We start from the raw sequence: 22,777 nt of genomic DNA on the forward strand, positions 1-22,777 counted from the left end.
AGGGGCACTCAATGCATCAAAACAGACAGAATACTGTATGGTGCACATAAAATCTCCTACACTTCTTAATTCTTTAGCTTTTTTAGCTTTCCTGGCTGATTTGTAGCAGGTGGAGTGGTGTACACCCTGGATTGGTCTCCAGCCACCTGCGGTATAAAACTTTCTCATTTAAAATGAATAATTAAATAAAAAGGATAAATATTGCCCAAAACTTTGAATAGATTAAAAAAACAATCACTTTTAACTGGGATAGACATCAAGCACCATAAAATTGCTCAATGTGCATACAACACACAGTAGAAGACATAAAAGAAACTTACCTTAAGTTGTTTACAGGTTTCAGGTTACTTCCATATAGTCCGGCTAAATAAATAAATAAATAAATCATGAATTTGTAGTCATTTAGTCTGATAGAAAACACCGTGTAGTTTATTGCCATATGGATTAGGTCACCTTGTAGAAAGGGCTCTCTCTTGTGGTGGAAAAATATAATCCAGGTTGAAGAAGCCCTGGTAAGAAACCCTTCCAGTTAATAACAAACATATGCGAGGAAAGGGGTGAAAAGAAAACTAATGGCATCCTTCTGTTTTTACCAGTGAATTTTATTGTCAATTTTCGAACAAAGTCCACACAGGAGTGTGCAGGCCCCAACACACAACATGCTCTGCATGCATGAACACATTTGGAATATAAAACTGGTCATACGTACAACACTACACATTTTTTGTTAAAAAAAAAAAAGAAGAAAAAAAATCAATGCGTAGGGAAGAATCCACGGAAAGCAAATGTGAATGAGTGGAGTCAGTGATTTTTGGCTTTTCACAGGGAAGAACAAAATCTGAAAATGAGTACATGTGGGACAAAAAAAGTAGCGTGAGACTGAGAATTTGCAGAAAAGTGGACAGAAAGATGGAAGAGGAAGGGAGGAGTTGGGAGAGGAAGTCATCTCCTGCTAATGGCAACAAACTGGAAAAAAGAGGAGTGGGATTTGAATCATGTAGGTCAAGAGGCACAACGCCAGCGCTGCTCCTCCTTCTTTCTTTCTTTCCTTCCCTCACGCCTCCTATTCCAAGGAAAAGAATCTGGCCGACCCTTCACCCTCATCTCATTCTCTCTCATTTCCTCCTCAACATTTGTATTTCTTCTTTTACATTTCTCTCTCCCTTCTTCATGCCTTGACACGACTAAATCTGCAGCATGTTGGCCAAATGGAAACCAAAGCCTTTTGTTCTTTATTCATCACACACGGAACACTGAATTGTAATGGCTGCAGAATTCCCCTTTGCTTTAAGTTAGAGAAAAGGAGTGATTTATTAAATACCACAAAGTGATTCGCAATGCAGCCTCGGCACATACGATGCTACAGTAGAACTCAGCTGAAATTGTTCCTTTAGTGGTGGAGTCTAAAAAATGATCTTGGTGGGAGGAGTGGAGGCTGCAGCCCGGGAGTCTGTGTGCAAAAAAACGTGACCTGTATTATGTGCCTGTGTAAGTGGTCTCTAAACGTGTCTTCTCTCTTCAGAGGCATTTGAGATCATGTGATGTTTGGGCATGTGTTGTCTAACATTCCTGCGCTGCTCGGAGGACGACCCGGCTCGTGTGCGTGCACTTGGGAATGCTTTTGCATGCATGCGCACGCACACAAAGACATCGGCAAGGAAGCGACAGCAGCAAAACAACAACAAAGTAGGGAAACAACAAGTGCAAATGTCTGTCCGTAAAAAGATCTGTGATCATTGCGAAAAACATTTGACAACACTGACCGAATCTCTGTATCGCAACAAATGATTGAAAACAGTCAATTGCTATTGCGCCATGTGTCTTTCACACTAAGGCTATGGCAGCTGAAAAGGGAAAAGGGATTTAATGAAGAGTACAAAGGCACGATAAAATTGTGAACTAGCTCCACAGGCACTATTGTAACCACCTCACAGGTTGTTCGTTATTATGCATGGCTAAATAGCCCTGCATAAAACAATCTTCCTACCAAAATAGTACAGAAAAAAAATTGTTTGCCTCACACCCAGTCCTGCAGTGAACGCTTGCAGTGCACCAGAGCCCTGGGGGTCTCTTTGTTCTGCAGAGTCCTGAGGATGGCAAAGATAAGGACCAGGATACACAGGATGAGCACCAGAGGCACCACCACCATGATCAAGGTCATGACCTTGGATCCATTGTCTGCCACCGTCACCACCACGTTCACATCTTTGTCATCCTCATCTACTTCTGGGTCGTCGTCATCTTTTTCGGGTGCAGTTTCGTCATCTTTCCCACGGTCCACATCTTTGCGTTCCTCATCTCCTCTGTCTGAAGGCTTTGCGGGTTTATCCTCAGCTTTGGGCTGGATATCTGGGTCTGGCGGAGGCTCCGGGATGCCCACACAGCCCATGAAATCCTTGAGGATGGAGCGCGGGTAGCCTTTGTCTGCTACTGTCTTGTGGTTGTCAAACCGCCAGTAACTGGTGCCTTTGTAGAAATAGGTGTATGCTGGAAGAGACACAAATGGCATTTTGTGTTTGCGTGACAATTTATCAGGCCTGTGTACTTCTGTTACAAAGTTGATGTGAATAATAAAAGAACTCAAATGGGATTTAATATCTCAGCCAACTTTGGGTAAGAGGCAGGTTACACCCTGGACTTGTCCCAAAACAATCGCAAGACATATATACTGTAGATCACTGTTCTCAAACTCAAGGCACAGGGACCAAATCTGGCTTGCCACATCATTTTATGGGGCCCGCGAAAGCAAATCAAGTGTGTGAACTTGCATGAAAAATTTGTACCAAAATCCCATTTTACAGTAACTTGAACAAAAGTTGAACAAAAGGTTATCTCTCCGATTTCAAAAGTAATTATCCATTAATTAGTCGAGGAATGTATGTGTAAGAATGTGAGGAGGGGATTAAACATTAAAAGGGTTTCAGTCAAACGCAGATTCCGACCTACAGTATGGATATACACCCAGTCTTCAGTTAAACTAACCAGCTTTTTTTAAACGCAGGAGGAAGCTGGAGTAGAACCATGCTAAGCAAAAACTAGGGCCCACCAAAATGTTTTGAGTCCCAGCCTGTCTTTTTGTGGCAGGGTTAGGACAAAAGGACTTATTGTCAATTAACTGGCCGATTAATTTTAAAATCTATAATGCCGAAAATAATTTCATGTAATCAATCAATCTCATTTGGATTAACCGTCATCGACGAGAAGAAGGCAAACGTGAAACATGTCAACGAACAGGAATCATTTTCCATGACTATCTCATACTTGTAAAATAATCAATAGGTTGGTTTCATCAATATTAAAATAATTACATGTGACGTGTCGGTTTAAATGCGCTCTTAACCACTTGAATCCTTCAAATGGGCTCCAGATCCGCTCGGTGCATTTACAGCAGTGCTGCCGCAAATCTAATTTCCAAAGTGAAGCACTGGCAAGCCCTCAAACCAGAGAGCTCATTCTTCCCCCCGTCTTGCCCTTTTCCTTGCTCCACTCGCACCAGCCTAACCAATCTCCATTGACATTCAACACTATGCCGTGGCACTTTTGATTCCCTCCCTGACAACGCCTCTTGTTGCCCTAACTACTTTTGGACTTGGTCTGTATTTGTTATGGATTGATGCTGTCGTTCCTCTTTTAAATCCCATCCAGTTAATCATTTACCGCCATCATCACTGAGGAAGGCTCCTTTCGGTGAGGGAGGGATCTTTCCCCATCTACTGATTGGTTTTGGGAAGTCTCTGTCCGCTTTACGGGTCTCCTCATTGAATCTCCAGTATCTACACGGACAGATATTTATGCAGATTAATACTGGTAAACTAGCTCATTTGCATGCGGAAGTCTTAAACGGGATTGTGTGTCAAATACCGGTCATCAGAGAAAAAGTAGGTGTATCCGTTTGGCTCCCACCAAACCGCTGTGTCGATGCCGTGAGCCGGAACTCCTTGACCGTATTCCCGAATGGGCTGCGGGTATCCTGGCAATACATCCGCTTCCCTGAACACCCAGTATTGATCATCTGCAGAGGGGGGGGGGGGGGGGGGGGGGGGGAATACATCAGATCAAATTTAAAAAGAGGGGTCACACGGTGCTTCTTTCTCTGAATACTTCTTTTCCTAAATCTCCAAATGCATTTGTGCAATTAATCCCGGTTCCAAGAGCCCCAAAACGATTCCCTGATTGATCAAACGATTGATTAGGAGGTGTGCCCCAATACGATCGCCCTGGTTAGTCTATATCATAGCCAGTTTGAGAGACAGCTTTCATTTGAATTTTGGGGAGATGCTGTAACAAGTTTCATGAAGAAGGAAGAGCAAGACTCTCTCATTGTGCTTCCAAACTGAGAAAAATCTGAAATCTCTTTATTACAAAGTCTGATTATAAGGGTGAACACTGTGCACATGTGCTGCAATGGAGCGAGGGCTGATGAAATCTCTTCTCTCTCACGAGGCCGTTTGGGAGTCTGGACCGAGCCAGCAACAGCTGCCAAGCGGTGCCGTCGACGTCATTAATGACATCTACTAAAATTGTAACACACCAACATACATATATAGTGTCGGCAATGCGGCCGTAGCTCCATGTGACCAAAATGACAGAATGTTGAAGCAGTGTGGAAGAAAAACACTGTCCCCACATTGACAGCTCAGTGCTTATTGTTGGTTACAGTAACTTATTGTTAATGGAGGGAATTGAAATACAGTAAGTATTGCATCAGTGACTGACAAGATTGAATTACTGTAATATCTTTTGAATTCAGGCTTGGCAAGAGAAAAATGCAGAGTGTGCACTATTTCCTTTAAATCCATGCACAGATTTGAATATCACTGCCAATGTTGTCTTTATAGAGGAGCATTTAATTAAACGGCTCCTTGCTGGCTTCGCCCTGCCGGACAAGATTTTGCAGAAGAAAAACATTGGTTGAGTGCTTTTAGTAAATCGCTAAAGGACAGAATATGCTCATAAAAGAGTTAAGTGCACACTGCGTAAACTAAGACGATGATACGACAGAGGATGTACCTTTAAAGAAGACAAATTTGCCATCATGGCGTTCATAAGCTGCATCAATGTTGTCGGGAAGACCAGCCCAAAAGACAGATATCGGCATGGGATAGTTGTCCAGGACCCGGTTCCTACGCACACGCCAAAACCATCGACCCTGCACATATGACCAAACAATACTTGATGTCACTGCTTAACAGATTTTCGCATGTACCTGCCTGGCATTTCGGTTGAGTTGTGTGAATTGAAGGAAAATGATTCTTTCTCTCAGATGAGGTCAAAAGTTATATTTTGATTAGAGCTGTCAGTTTAGCGCGTTTTTATTGGCATTAATTTAAATGAATTTTAACGGGATTAAATTTTTTCTCGCGAGATTAACGCGGCACACGTCACAAGCGGATGTTGCGTTGCTCTATAAATACACCAGAACAAAACAAGCGCGCTGCAGAAGTCCACGCCCATGTCTGTTTTGCCAGCAATGGCAGCGCGAGACACCGAAAACGGATACTTAAAGAGTTTATGAATGGAAGGTTTACTTTTAAAAAGTTGCCAGATTGCTCCACTGACAAGATCAAAGTTACCTATTCTTCTCTCTCTGTGTATCATACAGGTATACGATGTATGCCACTGACACGATTGTTACTTGTTTGGAACTATTTTGTGTGGAAGGTTACCGCGTTCCGTGTCCATATAAATAGAGCGGGTGGAGCTTCTCTGTGTTCGTCTGACAGTGACGGTGCGCAGAGGCGGTGACATGACAACGAAAGTTCAGCGGTGCAGTGTTAGTGACCTAGCGAAAATAAAACGTCTCCAGTGTTGTCATCGAACCAAGTGTAATTATCCGAAATGAGGTAGACACAAAAACCGTAGAGAGTCTTCCGCGCAAGAAGTACCAACATAATCAACATAGCCTGACTTTGTTAAGGGGAGTGAAACCCCCCTCTTTCAGAATGGTTTGCCCCAGCAGCACGGGGGGAATGCTTGCGCTTGTTTGTACGGCCGGCAGTTTTGAATACAGCGGCACATAACGAACACTGGTGTCCAGGGTCTCGTTATTCTCCAACAAACATACAGAAACAGACTGCTGTGTTCAAAGCAAACTTGAGAAAAACGAAGTATGCAACTATGGTTTAAATCCACTATAGGCTGAGTACTAGTTTACCGTAGATGTGCACTTTATGATATATTGCTTTGTTTTGATTTCATTAAAAAAGCTGTTGTGTGACAAAAAAAAAATTTCACTGTTGTTGATGGACAGTAATATTGTGTGAGAGATTATGTGTGAACAACTGCTCCAAGTGAAAAATATTCATGAAAAATTGAAATTATTTCAGTAAATATTTGCGTCTGGCACATAGAAAACTGATTCATGATTCTAAGTTGATGAAAGCATTAAAATGGGGAAAAATAGGACAAAAAATGTAAAAGGAAATTCAGAAACGATAAAAAATACGTGAGTAATCACGATTAATTTTTTAGTTCATTTGAGTTAATTATGGCAATTGCATTTTTAATTAGATTAAATATTTTAATCGTTTGACAGCTCTAATTTTGATCATTGTATACAGATTTTACCAATCCAAACGTTTTATTTGTCTTACCTTGAACACAAACATCTCCCCCCTTAGAAGGGTCACAGTGTCAAAGTCCCCATCACAGATATCAGGGGCCTTGTTATCCGGCTGCTTGGGAGGGCGGCGAGTAGGTGGAGGGCGGGGCACGTCTTTTCTGAAGGGTGGCGTGAATTCGGGATCAGGATGGGAGGTGGTAGGGATTACGGCATGCGTGATCGGGGCAAAGGTTGGTTCGGGTTTGTGCGTGACATGTGCGCTTCCTTTAGTTGTGCTCGGGATCTTCGGTTCGGCATCAGTCGGAGGAGGATGGGTGGGTTCGTCTTCCGGGGGAGAAGGGGAGGTGAGTATTGCACGTTCCGGATCACCACCAGAGGTGGAAGGAGCATCAGTGATGCGAGGGGGACCTAGAAGAGTAAAAAAAGTCCTCACACACTGAAAGACTGAACAACCACTTTTCCACAACTTAATTGACTGTGACTACTTTGAGGAAAAAGCTGCCACACTGGTTGCTAGGAGAGGAAAACACTGTTATATAATGAGTACAAACAATTGATGTTCTTACATACTGTGTTGGTTAGTATGCAAACACGTGTTGCCTCTACTTGTTATATCAAATCAATACGGCTTAGCATTCTCTTTACCTTATCCGTTTTTGGGGGCTGAAAATACTTGACATATTCTTATTTTGCATGTTTTCAAAACCCATATGACCTTGTAGATGACAAAGGTTTTATAACAGGAAACCATCGCTTAAATGTCACCGGTGGCACATAAAACTGCACCCTCTTGGAGTGTCGGCCAATGATGAGTAATTTAAGCAACAAAAACGTGATCGTACATATGAGTGAAATGAAATCCTGATCATTGAATAGCCATATAAAAGGGATAATTAATGCAAATGATGAAATATTTAAATGCATCTTCTCAAAACGGTATACGCTCCATGTTCCAAATATTTAGGTGAAGAGTACCGTAAGTAGTCATTTCAGCATGTTTTTTGGACACTGAAGACAAAATTAAAGCATGAGACCCTCACCATATATGTGCTGTATTCCCTGGATGTCATCCTCGTGCAGTGTGAAGGTGTGCGTGTGAATCCACTGGTAGAAAGGAGCCATAATGGCGTTGGGGTTGTCAGAGTGCTCCAGACCTAAAGCATGACCAAGCTCGTGCACCGCAACAAGGAAGAGGTCAATACCTGTAGCATGAAGGAGGATCAAAGGATCAAAATTATGTGTTAATGCGTAGGGATTTGTTGAATTCACAGGATGTCACAGTTAACCATTATTATGTTGAGATGTGCCACAAGATGAAAGAGGAGCAAGGAGTTGAAATATACACAAAGTAAATGAATAATGGGGGTGCGGATTTGCACAAACGCTAAAATAAAAATGGAGTAATTTCAGAGACCAAAACCCTGTGGGGGAGAATTGGGAGGCAGACATGCTAAACACCATGCATTCCATTAGCTTAATCTACTGGTTTGAAAACATAAAATAAAAGCAACCCGCCTAACCTTGGTGGTTTGGACTGTCCAAAGTCCAAGGCTCATCCGCATCAAAGTGTGTATCCCCGCCCATTGCAGGCCCGGGGTAGAAGGCATGGGCCAGTGAGCCCCCCTCGCCATCAAACAAGGACATGTCGCCATGGAAACCAGAGGCAAACAACAACAGGATGTCCGCGAGCTGAGCCTGGCTGCTGTTGCCATGCTGAGCCGGTAGTTCTTGGAAGGTCAGCGCAGTGGCCGTTTGCCACACGTCAAACGCTCTGCGGATCGCATCATAGGTCTTCTGCGCTCCCAGGGAGTGCGGGATGTGCTGGTCCAATATACTGACACATAGAAATGTATTTCATGGTCGATGCATTGCACTTAATAGGTATGTGTGTTAGTGCAATATACCTGTAGGAGATGTGGTCCTTGTCCCACCGTTGTCCAGTAACAGCGTAGCGTCTCCTTCTCATGCCATCATCCAGATCGGCTTTTTTGTCTGGCAGACCACATCGAGGTCGACGCATGGCCCTACAAAGGCAGAGATAGCACACACATACATGACATGAACCGATTTTAGCTGGACATTAGTGCATCATTTTAACCTGTGGAAGTGAGAACAAAACTCGAACAAAAATGAGACTTTACAAACGACTCTGAAGGAATCAGTTTATACACAGGACCCAAATGGCACTGAGACTCAAACAAAGGGATCCATAAACAACTATTCACATTCACACATAAGGACAATTTTGAGTCTTCATTGAACTTAACATACATTTTTTCGAATGTGGGAGGAAGCCGGAGTACCCTGGAGAAAATCCACACAAGCACAGGGAGCATATCCAAATTGCACACATTCAAGATTCGAGCTAGACAGCTTTCTCGACTGTACGTCAGATGTGCTAACCATTAATTTGACGTGCTGCCCTGCTAGATAACTACTGACTGGGAAAACGGCATTATGACTGGCAAGGTGACGATACCCGAATTGGATGTCGCTGTACAGATTCTGCACAGATGGATTTAGACAAAATCTGAGGTGAACCAACTCCGCCGAGGTGATACTATGGAAATGTGCGCATTGACCAACCTGGTCGGTTTTGAGAAGGACCCGTTAACGTGAAGGAGTCTTCCTGCAATGCTTTATCTTATTAAATGGACTCACACTCTTCGAACAAACATGATGCCCGCACTGCATCCTTTGCAGCCTGGTCATCCTAGAAGGAGGATTGCCCATTCTGCAGGTCCTTCTTCTCAAGGTTTGTTATTCTTTCCCAGATGTTTGTTTTTTCATCCTTGCCCTCCTGTGGAGTTAAGCTCGTGGGCTTGTGAGGCCCTTTGAGACTCCTTTGTGATCAAGGACTACACAAATATATTTTACTTGACTTGAAATAAATGAAAAATAGCTAAAGAGGACATAAACCTGGCTATGTTCCGTACTTAATCTGCCCCCCCAAATTTCAGATGTTCTTGTTTATTGTTAGCTTGCATCAATACATGATGGGCCATTACTATTTGATGTAAATAAGAATTAATCAACGCATCAAATGAGTACATTCGCCTCACTTCCATGCTGGCAGCCTGGGTTCAGTGACAATGTAAATGTGAATGGTTGTCAGTCTCAATGTGCCCTCTGATTAAACGGGAAACCAATACAGGATGTAGTCTGCCTTTGGCCCGAAGTCAGTTTGGATGAGCTCCAGCAATCCACCCCCTCCCCCACCCCCCGCAACTCTGAAGAAGAGAAGCAGAATATAAAATGGATGGAATAATAGTAGTCATTTAATCCATTACTGTATTCTGTTTTGTATTTCTTTTTAATGACTGACTTATTTATCAGAATAGAGGTGATTAAAATACTACTTTCACACGCACCAAAGCATTACAGCGATCCCTCGCTACTTCGCGGTTCGTTTATCGCGCCTTCAGTGCATCGCAGATTTTTTCAAACATATACTTTTTTGTTTTTAATATACATGGAGTACAGTACTGTATATGTTGCTCTATGTGACTCGCTGTTGTTTTGCAGCTTCTCGCAGACCATTTGCGGACTTAAATTGTTTTTTTTTTTAACCTGTATATGTTAATTGTTCGCTACTTCGCGGATTTTCGTTTATCGCGGGTGGTTTTGGTGCCCATTAACCGCTATAAACGAGGGATTACTGCATATTAGTAATTGCCTTTATGTAACATCAACTGCAGTTGATGGAAAAACAATGGCAACAAATCCATGATCTGGGTACACTGCCAATCAGTGTTGCCATCCATCCATCCATCCATCCATCATCTACCGCTTATCCGGGGCCGGGTCGCGGGGGCAACAGCTTTAGCAGGGAAGCCCAGACTTCCCTCTCCCTAGCTACTTCTTCCAGCTCTCCCCGGGGGATCCCGAGGCGTTCCCAGGCCAGCTGGGTGACATAGTCTCTCCAGTGTGTCCTGGGTCTTCCTCTGGGTCTCCTCCCGGTGGGACCTGACCGGAACACCTCACCGGGGAGGCGCTCAGGAGGCATCCGAATCAGATGCCCAAGCCACCTCATCTGGCTCCTCTCGATGTGGAGGAGAAGCGGCTCGACTCTGAGCCCCTCCCGGATGACCGAGCTTCTAACCTTATCTCTAAGGGAGAGCCCGGACACCCTGCGAAGAAAACTCATTTCAGCCGCTTGTATCCGGGATCTCGTTCTTTCGGTCACGACCCATAGCTCGTGACCATAGGTGAGGGTTGGGACGTAGATCGACCGGTAAATTGAGAGCTTCGCCTTTTGGCTCAGCTCCTTCTTCACCACGACAGACCGATACAACGTCCGCATCACAGCAGACGCTGCACCGATCCGCCTGTCGATCTCCCGCTCCCTCCTACCCCCACTCGTGAACAAGACCCCAAGATACTTGAACTCCTCCACTTGGGGTAAGATCTCCTCCCCGACCCGGAGGGGGCACTCCACCCTTTTCCGACTGAGGACCATGGTTTCAGATTTGGAGGTGCTGATTTTCATCCCAACCGCTTCACACTCGGCTGCGAAACGCTCCAGTGAGAGTTGGAGAGCCCCGTTTGAAGGAGCCAACAGCACCACATCATCTGCAAAAAGCAGGGATGAAATACTGAGGCCCCCAAAACGGACCCCCTCAACGCTTCGGCTGCGCCTAGAAATTCTGTCCATAAAGGTTATGAACAGAATCGGCGACAAAGGGCAGCCTTGGCGGAGTCCTACCTCCACTGGAAACGATTCCGACTTACTGCCGGCAATGCGAACCAAACTCTGACATCGGTGGTATAGTGACCGAACAGCCCGTATCAGGGGGTTCGGTACCCCATACCCACGAAGCACCCCCCACAGAACTCCCCGAGGGACATGGTCAAACGCCTTCTCCAAGTCCACAAAACACATGTAGACTGGTTGGGCGAATTCCCACATACCCTCAAGGACCCTGCTAAGGGTGTAGAGCTGGTCCACTGTTCCACGGCCGGGACGAAAACCACACTGCTCCTCCTCAATCTGAGGCTCGACTTCCTGACGGACCCTCCTCTCCAGCACCCCTGAATAGACCTTACCAGGGAGGCTGAGGAGTGTGATCCCTCTGTAGTTGGAACACACCCTCCGGTCCCCCTTTTTAAAAAGAGGGACTACCACCCCGGTCTGCCAATCCAGAGGCACTCTCCCTGTTGTCCACGCGATGTTGCAGAGGCGTGTCAACCAGGACAGCCCCACAACATCCAGAGCCTTGAGGAACTCCGGGCGGATCTCATCCACCCCTGGGGCCTTGCCACCGAGGAGCTTTTTAACCACATCGGTGACTTCAACCACAGAGATAGGAGAGCCCACCTCAGAGCCCCCGGGCTCTGCTTCCTCCAAGGAAGGCGTGTTGGTGGAGTTGAGGAGGTCTTCGAAGTACTCTGCCCACCGGTTCACAACGTCCCGAGTCGAAGTCAGCAGCGCCCCATCCCCACTGTACACAGTGTTAGTGGTGCACTGCTTCCCCCTCCTGAGACGTCGGATGGTGGACCAGAATTTCCTCGAAGCCGTCCGGAAGTCGGCTTCCATGGCCTCACCGAACTCTTCCCACGCTCGGGATTTTGCCTCGGCGACCACCGAAGCCGCGGTCCGCTTGGCCAGTCGATACCCGTCAGCTGTCTCTGGGGTCCCACAGGCCATAAAGGCTCGATAGGACTCCTTCTTCAGCTTGACGGCATCCCTTACTGCTGGTGTCCACCAGCGAGTACGGGGATTGCCGCCACGACAGGCACCAACCACCTTACGGCCACAACTCAGATTGGCCGCCTCAACAATAGAGGCACGGAACATGGTCCACTCGGGCTCAATGTCCCCCGCCTCCCCCGGAACATGGGAAAAGCTCTGTCGAAGGTGGGAGTTGAAAGTCCTTCTGACGGGGGATTCCGCCAGACGCTCCCAACAAACCCTCACGATACGTTTGGGTCTGCCAGGACGGACCGGCATCTTCCCCCACCATCGGACCCTACTCACCACCAGGTGGTGATCAGTTGACAGCTCCGCCCCTCTCTTCACCCGAGTGTCCAGAACATGCGGCCGCAAATCCGATGATACAACTACAAAGTCGATCATCGAACTGCGGCCTAGGGTGTCCTGGTGCCAAGTGCACATATGGACACCCTTATGTTTGAACAAGGTGTTCGTTATGGACAATCCGTGGCGAGCACAGAAGTCCAATAACAAAACACCACTCGAGTTCTGATCGGGGGGGCCGTTCCTCCCAATCACGCCCCTCCAAGTCTCACTGTCATTGCCCACGTGAGCATTGAAGTCCCCCAGCAGAACAAGGGAGTCCCCAGCAGGAGCACTCTCCAGCACACCCTCCAAGGACTCCAAAAAGGGTGGGTATGCTGAGCTGCTGTTTGGTGCATATGCACAAACAACAGTCAGGACCCGTCCACCCACCCGAAGGCGGAGGGAGGCAACCCTCTCGTCTACCGGTGTGAACCCCAATGTACAGGCACTGAGCCAGGGGGCAATGAGTATGCCCACACCTGCTCTGCGCCTCTCACCGTGAGCAACTCCAGAGTGGAAGAGAGTCCAACCCCTCTCGAGAGAACTGGTACCAGAACCCAAGCTGTGTGTGGAGGCAAGTCCGACTATATCCAGTCGGAAATTCTCTGCCTCACACACCAGCTCGGGCTCCTTCCCTGCCAGAGAGGTGACATTCCATGTCCCAAGAGCTAGCTTCTGCAGCCGAGGATCGGACCGCCAGGGTCCCCGTCTTTGGCTGCCGCCCAGCTCACATAGCACCCGACCCCTTTGGCCCCTCTCATGGGTGGTGAGCCCATGGGAAGGGGGACCCACGTTGCCTCTTCGGGCTGTGCCCGGCCGGGCCCCACAATCAACCCAACCCCCCTGCGACCCAATCAGTGTTGCACAAAATACAATTCAAAATGTGGCAATTCACTGTAAAACCTCTCCATTACAAGACTAGTATAAAAGTGGGTGCCACGAGATGTCTGGAATTAGTTTGTGGCCACTGTTTGGAATGAAAGTCTTTGAGAAGACAGCCACCCGATAGAGGCACAAATAGGGATCTTACGTGACAGTGGCGGCATCTGACTTGCCGGTCACCTCCAAGCCGTAGAAACGCTGCATGTCACTTATTGCTTGGGACAGGATCTGGGCTGACTGCATAGTGGACATTTGCCTGCTGGCTTGGGACAGGTAGCCAAACTGACGAAGCCACGCCTGCAAGGGGATAAAAGCAAGCCATCAGCAACAATGTTAAACTGGGAGCGCAACCATTACTTAATAACTGGACAATCCGAAGAGGAAAAAGAAAACAGATAGAAACCAGATGGCCTCTATTAATATCAACGCATTCCTGCGCCTCCTCTGCGGTGACTGCCAAAAAAAAGGATGTACACAGATGTTAAGCAACCAAATGAAAACATTCCTCAATTGTGCTTGGGCACCTCTGTGATCATGCTCATCGAGGACCAGGAGTTCACTGACACGCGAGCACGTGAAGCCACGTAGTTAAGGAAGCAGGACGACTGCTCCTGTCTTTTTAGACGTGCCTTTTTAAAAACAACCTCCATGGGGCTTAAAAGCAGCACAGCAAGTGTTTCCTTGACATGGCAGAGTCACAGGAGTCAAAAGCTAATGCACACCTCACAGCATGGAAGCAGCAGCACACATACAGCACACACAAACTAATCTGAGCTCATGGACCTGAAATATTATGCAGAGACGGCATGATAGTGCAGGTTTACCTCGAGACTGGGGTGACTACTTATTATAAGATAAGATAAGATAAGATAAGATAAGATAAAATAAGATAAGATAAGATATCCTTTATTCGTCCCACACTGGGGAAATTTACAGCCTCCAGCAGCAAGAATGTATGTAGAAAGAAGAAAGAAGAAAGAGAAAAAAAACAACAAACATCTTTCAATTAAATGCAATATGAACACAAAATGGATAAATTGCAGTACTATTTACAAATTTCCTTCACATCATTTAATTATTATTATTATTATGATTGTTATCTTTTATTCATCAGCCTGACAGCAGTCGGTAGGAACGAGCGTCGGTATCTCTCCTTCTTGCAGCACGGGTGTAACAGTCTCTGGCTGAAGGAGCTTTATCCACCAATATGAGCACAGATAAGCAATTAAGTTTAGTTGAAATGCCCTACACATTACTTACAACGTTTGACCCTTTTTGGGCCTTATTCTAAGGCAAAGCGGTTGTCTGTTTTGACGGTGAATTGTTAAATGTGAAGAGTCAAACACAACCTCATCTTATTGAGTGAACATGTGTACAATTATGCAAGCATTGTTGGGTGTTGCAGTAATATTAAAGGGTAACCTCCATTCGTCTTGATTTGACTGTATGATCTTTCTTGTAATTTTAGCAAGATACTTTTATTTCTTTGCATTGCATTCTTGTTTTTTCTTTACTTTTGTTTATTGTAAATGTTTTTAAATGTACTGTATGTTTAATTATGTGAAGCACAGTGAGTTACCTTGTGTGTGAAATGAGCTATATAAAGCTGCCTTGCCTTGCCCTAAATTGATATTGTATATTTTACTTGAGAACAAATATACGGTATTTCTTTAAAATCCATTACTCCACTTACTTATACAGTATATGGAACAAATAAGATGCATAATACTTTGTAGATAGTCATCCATAGTATAACGGTGAAATTTCCTTGATTCATCCTTTACGGATTAATATGGCTTGTTATTTTTCCAAACTGATCTCCGACTGCGAGGTAGAGTCTGATAGAGTAGCCTAAATATTCATTTACAGGTAGACGGAATTACGCTTTTCTCCGAGAACAGCACTTTCCACAAGCAAATCCTAAGTGAATTGTTAAAGGGTATGAAAGTCAAATGGCGTGCATGCTTGGAATGTCGTGACGCAAGTTGAAAACAAAACTTAGAATTGACGAAATTGGACCACAACTAACCTCTGCATTGAAGTCGTCCTGCTTCGGCACGTCGGCCGTTGCATTGCCAATGAACAGAGAAAATAAGTAGACCGAAGTGATCAGGATCTGAAATCGGGGTTCTTGAGCTGAGATCATTTTGAAGATCCACTGTGGAGTGATGGAGGTACTGTAACAAAGGAACTCTTCTGCCAGCAAGGAAGGGATTGAGGAAAACAGCGGCTAGTTTCCACGTCCCCTCAGATTGAGACAAGCAGTGCCACCTGAACAACTTCAAGAAAAGATTACCTTCACAGTGAAACTGGAGCAAATTGCTGGAACTCCAGAGGTGTGTATGGTCCAAATTAAGATGGCACTTCGTCCTTATGTTGCCCAACAGTGCAAAACTGACAATGATCTCCCTTTGCTCTCTGCAGCACACTTGCAAGCAAAAATGGGAGGTCAACTTGAACTCTGACTTGCATTGTGACGAAAATAATGCAGCCGCAAAAAAAAAAAAACGCCGAAGTAAAAATAAACCTGGCAATATCTTTCACGCGTGGAGCATACTCGTAAACAAAGACGAGGTCGCTATAAAACAGAGGAATATGCGATCAAATAATTCCGAGATTGAGAAACCCACCCACTCAAAAACAAGGCATAACTGTCGTGGAGAGCAAAAAGCTACGATATCCCACATCGCCCTCTGCTGGCTCCTGAAGTAAATACAAGTCAATATGCTGACTGCTGCAATGTTAAAACCATGGGATGCAAATCCTTTGGTGCCAAACCGTGATCATGCGGCGCTACACTGTACGTTAAAAGCCCCACCCCGAATTATTTTTCCAAGACTTGTTCACGACTCGACTTTAGTTTTTTTAATCATAATTAACGAAGTGAACCTTTTCCTTGAAATTGCTCAAGCCACCCATCCCATTCTCTATCGTGCTTGTCCCCTTTAGAGCTACTGGTGAGCTCAGAGCCGAAAGCTGTTCCAACCAACGTTGGGCAACAGGCAGGATACGCCATGTACTGGTTGCCGGTCAGCGGCAGTGGTGCAATGATAGATAAACGTCAAAGGGAACATCAAACAGAAAATCTGATAGGTTTGACTGACAAAGGGTTTAGCAAAAATAAAGCTCTGGTGTTATTTCTTTACTGACATTTGGAAAGACCACCCCTCAGGGGGCACAAATTTGTATAAAGGATATTGTCATCCACTTCCGCAATAACACGTAGGTTTTCCAAGTATCGTAGAAGCAATGAAGATCCATCATCTCACAAGACATGGATGCAAAGAAGCCAATGTCCATATTTACAGAGTATACACTGATGCATGTTATCAAAACCTGATCTTGCCATTGGTAGAAACCTTTGAGGCGGAAGACAATAATCCAAAAGTGTAATTAAAAGAATCTCAAGTTGTGTGTTTGCCTGTGTAAAATGACATTTTTAGCCCCGCATGTGGTGACAATAAGCAGGATCCAACAATGGTTTTACATTTTATTGAAATCAGAGCTGCTCAGTTTGTACAATCTTCCTACTGCCAGCTCTTGCCACTGCGATGAGGAGGGTGAGGATGAAGCCCACAGCCCAGACACCTGCTACAGGGAGCACCACTGTTGTCACTACATCTGTAGGGGGGGCGGGGGGGACACATGCATCTTGGGTTTTCTCCTTAACAATTAATAAAAACAGGAGTAGGCGGTGATGATGTAATGGTGACTTACTAGACACAGGTTTATTTGGTGTTTCAATTCTGATGGGTCCATATGACAACAGCCCTTGGGCAGTGTCTACTCGCACGGCTTCTCGCTTCGTGATGGATTTGCAGTTCTATAAAGACAAAAGCTCCATCTTTAGTTTAAAAAAAAAAAAGACAGACATCCTCTCATTGCATTTTTCCTCACTATAACACCCAGCCCCCCCCCCCCCCCCCACACACACACACACACACTAGGATGACAGTTAGGAGCTCACAGGTGTGCAGGATATTCTGTCATCTGGGTCACAGAGCTGCACGGTGCAATGCAGATAGAACAAGTGTGGCTCTACTGTGAAGCGGAACATGGCGAAGCTGTAGTGAATGGTGGAGCTCTGTCCATTAAGGCCAGACTCTCCCTCGCTCAGGCTGTGGAAGGTAACTGTGTCATCGGTCGCACACCTTGACAGAGACACCGGGAAAGAGGAGTCACAATCACATTGACACGAGTTCACTTTTGAAGAGACAAGTCAAGCGTGACAGAGATGTTTTAACCCATTCAAAAGCAGGCTGTGAACCAAGCCCTCCGAGGCATTGGCTTGCTGACTCTGTGTGGCCCAGCAGTCATTGATGCGAAGGAGGAAAAAGTCTGCAGGCTCCATCACGGTGATCTCAACATACACCTGAGCGCATGGCAAAGGACATTCAAAACAAAATGCAGCGTAATACGGGCAGAATTAAGAGTGAAGCTGGAGACTACCTGGTCCCCCAGCTCAACAGTGGGGGCACTGCTGAAAGCTGTCGTGTAGCTATGATCCGTGTACAACATCATCTGTATGGTCGCATCTAGCTCATCGACACGCACCATCGCCTCACTGTTTGTGTGAGCCAAGCACAACTCAGTCAGGTAATTAATTGCTCACCCAGTCGAAAACTGTTAGAACATGTGTAGTCTTGCTGCACACAAGTGTCTCCAACTGTATATTGATGAATAACCTCATAGCCACTGCCAGCAGTGGCTATGAGATATATAGAATATCCCCAATGGTGATTAAACTGTCACCATGACAATTAAACCTGCTCCATCCACTGAACACGACAAAGAAATGGTAGAAATTTATAAAGATTAGAGTGAATTATATGATTCAGATTACCTTGACTACAGACTAAATTGGGCCCCAGTGGAACTATAGGCATTATTGTTGTCAGGGGGGTTATATCCAACCATCCATTTTCTCTTGCACACATCCTCATTCACGTCATGAGCGAGCACAACTGGCAACAAATCACAGCCTGATAAAAAGGCCAGGATGCTACAGTTTAAGGCTTGCTCAAACCAAATTATACATTGACAGAAGTGTGTTAGTTTTCATATATTTGCTAACCCAGGACGTTTGGGCAACACACATGGCTCTATGAATAAGAATGGGAAATGAAAGTGAAAGTGATTTAACCTGGAAATGGGTTCAACTGGAAAAGGCAGGCTGACTGTTCTGATGAATGGAAAGATGCATGTAAAATCCAGTTTGATGACGGGATCTCTGATGATGTTTCCAACGGCCTGAGGCTCTGATTGAAGACTCAGGGTGTATGTGACATGAGTGAAGTTTTTCTATGAAAAGAAATATGAAAATGATCAAGTGAGCAACTGTCGTATTCAATAGCAGTCAGTATTACACTTTGGAGCGCTGACGCACCTCAAGCGATTTGCCTCCACATCCGATGTATTCATTTTTTGCTACCTTGACCATGTAGTACGGAACGTTGTTGATGACCTCCCTGTATGCTTTGCACGATCTATTGGGCAGGTGCAAAGACGTGACCGGCGTGTTGTAATACATGAAGAATTCTTCGCGCGCTCTGACGCCCATGTACGTCTTGGTGCATAAGACTTTGATGTGTGCATCTGTTTAAAAGCAAAAGGATTGTTTTTTTTCCTCAGGAGGAATTGAACAAATGGAATATGTACCAAAAAAGATTCAATACTGGAGATTAATCAAAATTTCCTCTGGTAATCATGATCAATACCTCTCAGGGTCCATTGAAACTGAACATTAGTACATTTGTCACGACATGTTTCAATCTTATATTGATGTCACAACAGTCGCTCCAACATCATCACAGACACACACAGTACAGTTAACACTGAGCAGTGAATAGGATGCTGATGTCTCCGCCATATTGAATGTGACAGCCATTCATTTTCTGCTTGGCGAAGCATCAACCATTTTAACAGTCCAAAACAGTTTTTCGGAGATTATAAATGAATACTGACTGTTTTTAATGCACTACATGTGTTAATGCAATATAAAATGGGCCACATGCCTTCTACACAATATCACCCTGTTCGAGTTAACAGACCCACGTCCTATTTCTGTATAGACAGACGGAAACCCGTTTACTCGGCGGATCTGCCAGAACCAAGGAAGAGCTCATGTACCACAGAAACAGGCCGATTTTCTTAATGAGACATTAAATGTCCAGGAGTATATATTTCTATAGCCCAAATGATGATATCATGCAAAAATAAAGGCGAGAGGCGCAAACATGCCTACCTTTGCCACAATTGTCATCATAAAATCCTTCCACACACTTGCAGGTGCTCTCGTCTTTAGACAGGACGCACCTTTCTGGGTTGGTGGCGCAAATCTCCACGTCGCAGATTCCTGCTTATACATAGCACATTGGCACAAGCTAACATGCTCATTTCACATCTTACTTTGCGTTAGTTACGAATTACCTGTTACTTGGTGGTGCGTGAAGCCAAGAAGCAGCAAGAGGATAACCGCCAACTGCCGTGAACATTAAATATATAAAACCAGTCGTATGTTATGACTCAATCTAGTTAGCATTCCAGGTGAACTAGCTAGCTAGCTAACCTCCCAAAAAAAGTACCACAAAAGGCAAATTCACACCTACCTGACAGTCGTTTGAAGTCATTTTTGTGCTAATTTTTTCCGTAAAAAACGTATAAAGCTTAATATCAAAGCTTTAATCGCGGTCAAACGGGGCCGTTTAGTTATGTTGTCGCCGTCTTCATAACTGGACGTCCTGCAATTAAAAACACCTGTGGTCTGTCGTAGCGGTAAACATGATCAATTTAAGCTCATTTCGACTTTTATATTCTGTCATTGTTTTGTAAACCATTTAAGTTAATGTTATGAAACTTGTTTTTGCTTAAATTGTACTCACTGTAAAGATGTTTTAATCGTTTTTTAAAATAATTTAAATACATATAGATAATCAAGGATGAACTGCTCCGAGGGTGATTAGAATTTTGTCCGTTAGATGTCGCCATACTATCACGCTCAAGATGTAACCACATTTGAGAAAATGTGATTAAGTGGTTTTAAATTCAAACTGGCATTTTGATACGTAGTTTAGCTTAATCGATGAGGCACAATCCCTTTGAAATATTATAAATACCCCATTAACAGCCATCCACAATGGATATACAAAGGCTATAATTTATGATAAATAGTTAATAAAAGTGAGTTACATAAGCTCGTAATTGTTTTTTTTTAAGGTAAACGGGGGCGGGCACCCAGTTGTCTGGAAAAGCTGTTCCGGGGGCTGTTGGCCAGGGCTGTCCACCACGCCGACAGCGCCCTGGACCACAAAGATTGTTGTACCGGGGGCTGCAGTCTGGTTGTTTAGCTCCTGCGAACTAAGAGTACTCTGTAGGCTGGACAGGGAGGCCTGGGGCAGGAAGAGCTCCACCGATCGACTGTTAGAGACGCTAGAAGAGCTTGTGCCCACTTGCATGGGCTGCTGCTCCTGGATAATGCTGCGCTGTTGGTTCTGAATGGATGTCGAGTTGTTCCCCAAGGAGCTCTGATCCTGGAAGGACATTGGCTCGGCTGTTTCTGGTTGGGAAAGTCCAACTGAGATACTGCCCATCGGGGCTGATCCTTGGGTCTGCGTGCTGAAAAGGATAGTCTAGGGATTTAGTTCTGCAGTGCAGAGGAGCAGACCTGTCTGCTGTGGCTGGGAGAGCTGATTCTGGGGGAGAGGGTTAGGTTGCGAATGGTTGGGTATGCTTTGGAACAAAGAGCCTTGTTGGCCAATGGAGAGTTGTGGTGACTGTTGTTGATTTTGCTGCGGCGATTGCTGTTGTTCCATGGGGGTGCTTTGCTGCTGCATTTGCGAAAGCTGAGCTGGAGGCTGGTTATGAAACATGGTAACGGGCTGGGGCTGGCTGGTGGATGTCTCCATGGTGGAGATGAATGCCAACTGCTGCTGCTGTTGGGACTGAGAGTTCGGTGAAAGATACAGGGCCGACCCGGTGGACTGTTCCTCCGTGTTGAGGCTGCCGCTCGTCAAGACTGTCAGGGCATTCTGGAGCAGGGCCGCTTGAACCTGCTGTTGGGTAACCTGGGTCTCTGCAATAGGCCTGGGGGACTGGAAAAGCTGCTGTGGGGGCGATGTATTAGATGGGGGCTGTGTTGGGAAACTGGTTTGGATGGTCAGCATCTCACCAGGTTGTTGAAGGTGGGCGACCGGCTGCTGTACTTGGGGATTGGAATGGATTTGTGGCTGGAGCAACTCGGCCTGTAGTTGCTGCTGCAGGTTTTCTAAAACTTGCTGTTCCTGCAACTGTTGCTGCTGCAGGTTGCTCAATGTTTGGCTTTGTTGTTGTTGTAGCTGATGCTGTTGCAAATTGCTTAGAATTTGATTTTGTTGTTGATCCTGAAGCTGGATGTTGTTTATGACTTGTTGCTGATTCTGTTGCAGCTGCTGTTGTTGGATGTTCTCCAGAATATGTTGCTGCTGTAGTTGCTGTTGGTCTTGTGGCTGTAGAAGAAGTTGTTGTTGAATCTGCATGTTTCCAAGGACTTGCTGTTGTAGCTGCTGGAGATGGTGGTGTTGCTGTTGAAGGTTACTTAGTATTTGCTGTTGTTGAAAATGTTGTATTTGCTGCTGCTGCTGTTGCTGCTGCTGTTGCATTTGCTGTTGCTGAATCTGCAGCAGTTGCTGTGGTGACAGCGAATTATCTGCGGCTCCCAACCTAAGGCTGTTCATGTTCTCCTGGACATGCTGTTGAAGAGTGTCTGCAGAGGACGTGGGGCTGTAAAGCACAGCATTTAGCTGCTGCTGCTGCCGGGCTACAGCTGCCTCTATAACCTGCTGGAGTGTGGGATTAGCTCCATCCTGGAGCTAATCCCACCTCTCCAACTGGGCTACGCCTTCTTGGGCAAATAAGGGAACCTGTGACTGCTCTGGCTGGGGTGGAGAGGGTGCTGCTATTTGGGACATGGCTACAACCACGACTGCATCGTTGTTAGAACTTTCAGGCGGCAGGCTTTCCTGTGGGTCTCTAAGGAACTGCTGGGGGACCTCTGGGGTTACCGGGGGGATTGTTGGATCTCCTGACATTGGAAATGACGCCGCTGGGGCAATGTCTTGCTTTTGAATTGAGTTAAGAGACTCGAGGCTAGGAAAGACAGAGCGTGCCTGGGGAAGTTCCACATCCTCAGTTTGTAGGGGCATTGAGCTCTGAAAGGACTCCCCACCTGAATGAGGGCTGGAGCTGAGCTCAAGTGTCTGCTGCACTGAAACAATCGGGGCAGGAGATTGCTGTGGTATGAATGGAAAAAAACAGGGATCAGTAAACACTGTGATTGA

At 45.5% G+C, this 22,777-nt stretch overlaps 3 protein-coding genes across 5 annotated transcripts; all 3 read right to left on the reverse strand.

Moving 5' to 3' along the window:
• Nucleotides 1-581: 581 nt before the first annotated feature.
• On the reverse strand, nucleotides 582-16,137 carry mmp15a (matrix metallopeptidase 15a). Of its 3 annotated transcripts, none has more exons than XM_052061697.1 (11): nucleotides 15,760-16,137; nucleotides 15,493-15,621; nucleotides 13,612-13,760; nucleotides 8,467-8,586; nucleotides 8,083-8,396; nucleotides 7,603-7,764; nucleotides 6,594-6,970; nucleotides 5,011-5,149; nucleotides 3,862-4,012; nucleotides 3,658-3,773; nucleotides 582-2,487 (listed from the first exon to the last, which is right to left on the reverse strand). In XM_052061697.1, exons 2-11 carry the CDS (start codon nucleotides 15,607-15,609, stop codon nucleotides 2,018-2,020), a joined length of 2,115 nt encoding a protein of 704 aa, XP_051917657.1. In that variant the 5' UTR covers nucleotides 15,610-15,621; nucleotides 15,760-16,137; the 3' UTR covers nucleotides 582-2,017. The 3 variants fall into 3 exon arrangements, with proteins under 3 accessions (XP_051917657.1, XP_051917656.1, XP_051917655.1); XM_052061696.1 differs by having other exon boundaries at nucleotides 15,493-15,659; XM_052061695.1 differs by having other exon boundaries at nucleotides 15,493-16,137.
• Nucleotides 16,138-16,940: 803 nt separating this feature from the next.
• On the reverse strand, nucleotides 16,941-20,236 carry zpd (zona pellucida glycoprotein d). Its single transcript, XM_052061761.1, has 10 exons — nucleotides 20,072-20,236; nucleotides 19,893-19,944; nucleotides 19,708-19,818; nucleotides 18,850-19,058; nucleotides 18,607-18,764; nucleotides 17,913-18,027; nucleotides 17,708-17,835; nucleotides 17,431-17,614; nucleotides 17,181-17,286; nucleotides 16,941-17,084 (listed from the first exon to the last, which is right to left on the reverse strand). Exons 1-10 carry the CDS (start codon nucleotides 20,090-20,092, stop codon nucleotides 16,963-16,965), a joined length of 1,206 nt encoding a protein of 401 aa, XP_051917721.1. The 5' UTR covers nucleotides 20,093-20,236; the 3' UTR covers nucleotides 16,941-16,962.
• Nucleotides 20,237-20,776: 540 nt separating this feature from the next.
• Nucleotides 20,777-22,725, reverse strand: LOC127598128 (putative mediator of RNA polymerase II transcription subunit 12). The gene is given in 1 exon segment (XM_052061734.1): nucleotides 20,777-22,725. A coding segment is annotated over 1 exon segment (1,551 nt). The 5' UTR covers nucleotides 22,643-22,725; the 3' UTR covers nucleotides 20,777-21,091.
• Nucleotides 22,726-22,777: the final 52 nt, after the last annotated feature.

This window comes from Hippocampus zosterae, chromosome 3 (genome assembly GCF_025434085.1).
Source record: "Hippocampus zosterae strain Florida chromosome 3, ASM2543408v3, whole genome shotgun sequence".
Classification (NCBI taxonomy): Eukaryota; Metazoa; Chordata; class Actinopteri; order Syngnathiformes; family Syngnathidae; genus Hippocampus; species Hippocampus zosterae.

What these genes read in the sequence shown, in the direction of transcription:
- mmp15a (XM_052061697.1), bottom strand. Translation starts at nt 15,609, where the DNA reads ATGATCTCAGCTCAAGAACCCCGATTTCAGATCCTGATCACTTCGGTC. An exon ending in TCAGATGCCGCCACTGTCAC is followed by an intron (nt 8,587 to 13,611) that starts GTAAGATCCCTA and finishes CTGCCTTTGTAG; the next exon opens with GGCCATGCGTCGACCTCGAT. An exon ending in CAAATTTGTCTTCTTTAAAG is followed by an intron (nt 4,013 to 5,010) that starts GTACATCCTCTG and finishes CCCCCTCTGCAG; the next exon opens with ATGATCAATACTGGGTGTTC.
- zpd (XM_052061761.1), bottom strand. Translation starts at nt 20,092, where the DNA reads ATGACTTCAAACGACTGTCAG. An exon ending in CACGCACCACCAAGTAACAG is followed by an intron (nt 19,819 to 19,892) that starts GTAATTCGTAAC and finishes ATGTATAAGCAG; the next exon opens with GAATCTGCGACGTGGAGATT. An exon ending in CTGTTGAGCTGGGGGACCAG is followed by an intron (nt 17,836 to 17,912) that starts GTAGTCTCCAGC and finishes CCATGCGCTCAG; the next exon opens with GTGTATGTTGAGATCACCGT.